Source organism: Terrapene carolina, unplaced genomic scaffold (assembly GCF_002925995.2).
Source record: "Terrapene carolina triunguis isolate 2854851 unplaced genomic scaffold, T_m_triunguis-2.0 Scaffold149, whole genome shotgun sequence".
NCBI classification, from domain to species: Eukaryota; Metazoa; Chordata; order Testudines; family Emydidae; genus Terrapene; species Terrapene triunguis.
Window position 1 is genome coordinate 653,277 of NW_020664500.1, and position 7,330 is coordinate 660,606.

Consider the following 7,330-nt stretch of genomic DNA (forward strand, 5'->3'; position numbering starts at 1 on the left):
ACTTGTGCTTTGCTCAGTTATCTGGTCTTCCCCGTGGCAGCCCCAAACTAGAGAGCATCACCACACAGAGCATATGGTGGTTGTTTTCAGTCCGTATAAAAGAGGCTGAAGTATTGTTGTTCTTCCAGGCCTCTTAAGTTTCTGAAGGAGAAAAGAGGTGGGAGGGAAAAGGTACTAAGTGGTCTAACCTGTTGGATGTGTTAAAGCTTCTATAAAGGAAAGCGGAGGGTGGGCTTTTCTTTCAACGCTTGTACAGTGAACACACAAAAGCCAGCCCTAGTAAACTCAGCTTCTTTTGAATTGGACAAGCTCTCTCTCAGCCAACAGAAAGCTGAGCCAGGGGCTGACGTCAGAGCCAGCCTGGAAAGCTGTGAGCTTTCTGGTTTTGCTCAGATGAACCTGAGGCTGTTTAGATCTAAGCTGGCGGGAAGGAAAGCTGAAGCCAGAGAGATTTTTTTCTGGCAGGTTGGAGCTGCAATGGCTGGCTGAGACTTTTATACTCTGGGAAAGCCATCGGGATCTTACAGACCGCCACAGCTTATGTACATATTACAGAAAAAAATGAGGGTAAGAGTTCAAGATTTTCAGTTATAGGTAGACTGATTTTTGTTAATGTATATATGGTAATGGTATGTGTGTTTATACATGCACATACGTTAATGGCAAAGCTAAATTTTGATCAGATTAATACTAGAAGATGACTTCAGCTACTCCTCTGATTTTAAGGGAATCATTCCTGCTGTGCATCAACATCACTGAGATCAGAATCTGCCCCATAATCTTTTAAATTGTCTTTGTTCTGTTAGCAAAAAATATTGTTTTAATTTGAATGGGATTCATTTGCTCACTCTGGAATGGTTAAGTTTTATAAGTTCAGCAATATTGAATGGTTTGGTTTACTGTCTGCTGTTGAAAAAGAAATGTATACCCCAGCTGTAGTGAGCACAGCTCCTTTGAGCATGTTCTGCTTGTGAAAACATTTGCTTGGATTGATATAGATGGATGTCAACAGTTATATTCCTTTGGCTGTGTGTCTGCATTAGTCACAGACAAACCTACCAGGGAGGAGTGCTGCTGTTTTATTTGTTGGGAGACTGGTGATTGCAGGTGGGTTTTGTACTTGGCATGAAAGACGAATACTGCCACTTCAGGATTTAAATGTCCACTTTCTTGGCAAACCAAAAAGGCACTCAGGTTGTATTTGTTGCACTTCCTTCTGCATCCATGGGAGATACCCTGGAAGCACTGAAGTACTGATACATTTAATAATTTATGTAATAATAGATTCAGTGAACTTTTAAAGCTGATGGGCTTCTTTTGAACCCTGCCTGCCTCCAGTGCAGCCAAGTGGTCTTATTTTAGTACCAGTAGGTAGTTCTTATACACAATATTTAGGTTCTATATTGAATTTTGTGGGGATATTTTGCTTACGGTGAACTTTCACAGAGTTCTGGTTCATTCAAGCCTGAGGAAAAACAAATGCTTTGCCCATGTCTTCAAACAAAGTACGTTTAACTAGCATGTAATACTAAGTAATGTGCAGCAACACGTCCCACAGAGAGATTTGTTTTTCCAGAGTGCAGTCGCAAGAGCAGTGTTAGAGAAGTGACAATGCAGCTTGATTCATTTGCTTAAAGTCATTTATTGTTTCTGGGAAGTTTCAACAAGCATGAGAGCTGCTAGCTACAAACTACTCTTTTACCTACTAGGAAGGCAGAGCTTAAAATTTATCTGCAGTTCCATTCCAATAAAGAAAAAAATCTTAGTCCTCCTTCCAAAAAGATCTTCACACACACAATTTTGAACAGGTTCTAGAAACGATTCATAAGAATGCTTCCCCTCCCTCCAGCTGCTTTATTGCTGATTGCTTCATTAGCAGTTAGCGTCCCTTTGCAAAGCTGGACATGCACCTCCATGCCATTATTAGCCCGATAGAACATACCGTACATTAGTGCACTCTGAGTGAGTCGATCAAAGCTATTGCTGTGGGCCTTAAAAGGAAAAAACAAATTACTGACAACTTACATAATATGCATAGCTAAGCTGGCTTCTTCGTCACACACTCCCAAGGAAATAGTCATTTGTCCAGCTCTCACGTGCTCCAGAGCACATGCCTTGTGACTAAATTGCTGAAATACTTTGACACGTTAGTGAGAAGTGTATGCCATGAGATCCTGTGCATTTTGTTTTTAAATCAGGCGCTTATTTGCAATTTCAAGCAACCAAACACTGGAAGTGTCCTGAACTGTAGGGTAGTGCTGATGTTCATAGTTGAATAGCTGCCATGTTTTCAGCCACAGGTAGTTTCAGATCAGTTAATATATTTATTGTGTGTTGGCACAGATAGAAAGGCGTCCTGGTTAAAGCAGCCAAGCACAATTCTATTCACCAGCTTGCTTATGATGAGTAACTCTTGTTTTCATGGATAAGTACTAGTAACATTGGGATTTCACCCCTTCTTTTCGTTCTCCACTCCCCACCCAAAATCACCATCTTAGTAAAACTAGGGATAAATATTTTCTGCCTGGGCTAGTAAATATTGACAATTTTACAAGACCTGTTAAAAGGAAACTAACATGTATAGGGCTTAAATGCTGACTTGACCTGCCTGAGCAGTTATGTCATGTTGTTGCAAGAGCTCATTAAAAATCCTTAAGATAAATATGGCTTTCAGTTTTTGAACCAGCCCTTGCAACATGGGTAAAGAGAGGCAGAGGGGGAAGACATTCAACTGGTGTCTAAGAGAAAATCTGGAACATGGAACAACTGTCATTTTCAGATCAGTTTTAACAATATTCCTACCACCTTTCACCCATAAAAGTTCTTCACAAAGGTGGGACAGTCTCTCCAATTCACAAATGGGGAAACTGAGGCAAGGTGTGACAGGACTAGCCCAAGGTTACATGAGTTAATAGCAGAGTAGGAACAGAACTCCACCTCCCCTAAGGCCTTATCAACCTTGACAGTGGCCCTTTAAGGCTCAATATAGTAAACAATAGCTATTGAGAAAGATCCTGACAGGAAAAGTATTATTCTTCCACACAGGTATTTGCTTTGGCATTGTAGGTAAGGCTAATATTTTGTCATGGATATTTTTCGTAAAAGTCAGGGACAGGTCACGGGCTTCCATTAATTTTTCTTTATTGCCCATGACCTGTCCGTGACTTTTACGAAAAATATCCATGATAAAATGGGAAGGGGCTGGGCAGCTGCGGATGGCTGGGAGGTCTGGGACCCCCACCACCAGAGCTCCAGTGTCCCCCTGCCCTCCCATTGCAGAGGGGAGCTGTGGGGTCCCTCTACCCACCTCCCCAGCAGTGGGGAGCTGTGTGAATCCCTCTGCTGCCGCAGTGGGGAGCTGCGGAAGTTGCCCCGCTGCCCCCATGGCAGCCGAGGGCTCCAGAGGATCCCCTGCCCCCCCACAATGGAGGGGAGCTGCGTGAATCCCTCTGCCACCACAGTGGGGTGCTGTGGGGATCCCCCTGGCCTGCTGTGGCAGCTGGGGCGCTATGGGGGTCCCCTTGCAGCAGCCACCACACCAGGGAGCTGCCAGGGTCTCCCCGCCACATAGCAGCAGCTGGGGAACTATGGGGGTCCCCCTACCTCACCCCACCCTGTGGTGGCCGGGGAGCTGCCAGGATCCTCCGTCCCCTCCGGTGTCCAGGAGCTGCTGGGTAACCCTTTTGCCTGTGGTAGCTGGAAGCTGCAAGATACCCCCGCTGCCCATGGCAGGTCAGAGCTTGGGGGCCCGCTGCCTCAGACGGTGGGGGTACCTCACAGCTCCCTGCCGCAGGGGCTGATGTCACAGAGGTCTTTGGAAGTCACGGATTCCTTGACTTCTGCGTCCTCTGTGACAAAATCATAGCCTTAACTATAGGGAATGTGAACCTTTGCATATTTCAGTAACATGCTTTGTTTTGTCTTCAATGTAAATTTAAGTTGTAGTCAGGTTTGTTTGGGTTTTTTTGCACGTCAAGACTTATTTGCACATGGTAACTACAACATACTGTAGCTTCTGGTCAAGAGAAAAGAGCTTATTTGCTTTGCTTTATGTTTTCAAGATAAAACAGTCTCCTAAGAGATCAGGCACAAATATTGGAGTGTTTGTTCAAGCTCACCCAACTCATACGGTCAAATGCTAGACAACAGGACATTCTTGTTCAGGTGGTACATCCCGAATCATTGGCAGTGCAGTCCATGTGTCCAAGTACGTGCAAGACAAAATGCACTTCTGTCACTATCTGGGCTAGACCTAGCAAGAGAGATTATTACTGGAGGGTTTATCGCCACATATCCAGCAGGGTTTAGTATTTTCTCTAAAAGACCTCCCCCCAGAACATTAAACAAGGACACTATGCCCATGTAATGTGGTTGTTTGTAGAATAGGTCACGATTTGTTATCTATGTGCGAGATTGCTCCTTCAATTTACATGGTATTTTGTGCTGATATCTCTATAGTCTTATTTGTAGTGGGGGGGCAGGCGGGAGGGGGGACATCCTGACAGCAACTACACAGTGAAGAAATTAGGAACATAGGTTGCATGTAATTTCAAAACTAAATGCCATCTGCAGGTCTGTGGGAGTTTGGGCTCACATCTCCCTCCCCCAATGCCCATGCTGTGTTCACTCCAATATGTAATCTGTGTCTAATTTATGCCTTTGCAAAAGCCATGAAGACTCACAGTAGAGATCTGCAAAGAAACCTGAACCCTCCTTCTTTCTTCCTTCAATCCTGCAGGAAACTATGCCCCAGACACCAATATTTTCCAGCATGCTCGGTTCCAGTTGTAGTGGGCAGGTGCAGCCAGACATGGGCGAGAGGTGTGGAGATCCTGTTTACCAGGATGGGAATCTCGTCTCTGGATCACTGGAGGCCCTGATAGAGCGCCTGGTGCCCACCATGGACTATTATCCAGATGTAAGTAGAAATTTCAGAACTTGTATTCCTCTGGCATCTAAACAGAGTCACGATCCCAACACAGGTGGTATTATTAATTAATTTTCTTAAAAATTGCTTCATCTTAACCAAGATGATCAAACAGGCCTAATGATCTAATTGCTTTGTTGCAAGTAATGGGCCTTCCCTTCACAGGAGCTGATGCCCACCTGGGAGGGACCCTCTACCTTTTTGAACAGCAATATTTGCTAGTGAAATCAAGCCCTGCTGAACCCCTGTCAGGCACACTAAAAACCAATTAACAGCAGCATTAGCAGAAGAAATTTCGATCCCGCTAAGCTGCCTTTGCTCTAGTGCAACCAAGATTAGCTACTAACTGGATTCTGCCGGGGGGAAAGATATCAGCTGTGTGCTGAGCACAGCTCAATTTTTTCCCCTTATTTTGTGTGTCTTTTAGTTAGGTACGCTGAAAAGCAAAAAACAGACTTTAATTAAATGTTCTTTCTCAGCACATCTGAACTGGCCAGTTCTGCTAGAATTCAAGTTTCTGAACCTAGGAATGGTTTTGCAGCTGTTTCGACATTCTCGCCACAATCCACTGAAATAAACACCACGTGTAACTGCCGGGTATGCAATAGGCATCCCAACCTAGGATATTATTCAGAGATTATTACATTACTTAAAATGACCCCCTCAGCCCCATTAAGTGGAAGGTTTTAGTTAAGGAGGTTGCAGAAAAGCATAAAGATTGTATAGCACAAGCTGTGTTTAAGCCCTGGGAAAAAGCACAGCAGTTGTAGAGGAACCCAAACCCTTTAGCTATACTAAAATCACACATTACTATGGGCCATGCCAGGAATGTCTTGTAGCAGGAGCCTTCCTGAGCTGGATCTGTGCTTTATTTATTATTTTGAGGTCACAATTTAAAAACGCACCATCCCTCACTACAAAAAGATTTTCATCCCCACATGTAGTTCCCTTGAACACGACACCAGTAGCCTTGTCCGAAACGTTAGGTTTGTTTTTACAAAAAAGGAACGTAGCAACTTTCCAATTCAAAAGCAGTCCTAAAGCTTCTATTTACCACGCATAGCGATAATTGCATTGCATTTGACAGACAGACACACAGAGTACGTAATTCTTCATAAAGCCCAGCGGGTTAACCACCATTTGGTGTTAATGCCTCCATTTGTTCCATTCTGTTATGAGTTTTTATTACACCATGTACAGCAGGCACAGGTTTGTTCCTTCCTTCAAGACACTCAGTGTGATGAAGCAGGTAGAGCTAGAAAAGAGCATGAGGTTTTGTACACCAGGCAAGTAGCATTACACTGCTGCAGTTAAGCCTTGTAAGAATCCGTTCTCCACCTGTTACATAGTACTATGGCACAGCTCGTAGCTGCTTGAGTTCCTTCCTGCAGCTCATTAAGTAGCAGCTAATGCAAGTCCCTTAGTGTAAGGGGCTGTCTATTTATAACACAGCTATTTTGAATCTTGCTCCCTATTGTTGATATTACCTTCAGGGTTCTAGCAATGATCTGTGGATCTTAGGAGTTACAGATACACCAAGCATGCTAAGTGCATTACAAATACATAAATCCAGGTGCCCAGCATGAGGACCTTATGATCCAAATAAACAAGCAAACAAGTCACAGGGGATGCAAAACCTGTCAAGCAGCCAAGTAAGTTCCTGGAAGAGAGATGGGAAAACCCTGCCACAGCAGGAGGGTACATTCCCGTAGAGAGGTCAGATCACTGACAGCAAATTGATCTTAGCATAAAGGGTTACATAATAAAACAAAACAGCTTGAACCGTGTAAAGAGTGGGCTGGATACAAGTCATCCCAAATCCAAGCCTCCCAAAAAGCCTGGATTTGGATCTGGTTACAGGTTTAGACTTCAACCCACACCTATTTTTACTTTAAAAAGGAGTGGCCACAAAGGAACAGAGTGACAGCCCACTTACTCTGTCATCTTGGCTGTGATGCTTGAAAGGAAAGAACAAAGCCCATTAGTCCCATTTCACTGGTAGTATATGCCAGGAGAGGTGGTAGCGGTTTTTGGATTGCCAGTTTGGCCTTGCTTAGAGCAGTGGCTCTCAACCTTTCCAGACTACTGTGCCCCTTTCAGGACTCTGATTTGTCTTGCATACCCTCAAGTTACACCTCACATAAAAACTAGTTGCTTACAAAGTCAGACATAAAAATACAGTGTTCCAGCACTCTATTACTGAAAAATTGCTTTCACATTTTTACCATATAATTATAAAATAAATTATAATATAAATATTGTAAAGTATCAGAGGGGTAGCCGTGTTAGTCTGAATCTGTAAAAAGCAACAGAGGGTCCTGTGGCACCTTTAAGACTAACAGAAGTATTGGGAGCCTAAGCTTTCGTGGGTAAGAACCTCACTTCTTCAGATGTGGTTCTTAC

The 7,330-nt window shown here is 43.7% G+C and overlaps 1 protein-coding gene across 1 annotated transcript in view; it reads left to right on the forward strand.

Moving 5' to 3' along the window:
- The first annotated feature begins 430 nt into the window (after window positions 1–430).
- The window catches only part of LOC113405033 (ras-GEF domain-containing family member 1A-like), a 36,250-nt gene continuing 29,350 nt past the window's right edge, over window positions 431–7,330 (forward strand). Inside the window, exons 1-2 of the mRNA XM_026653789.2 lie at window positions 431–567; window positions 4,739–4,918. Of these exons, the coding sequence (XP_026509574.1) occupies window positions 541–567; window positions 4,739–4,918 (207 nt within the window). The 5' untranslated portion in view covers window positions 431–540. The remainder of the gene's footprint in view (window positions 568–4,738; window positions 4,919–7,330) is intronic.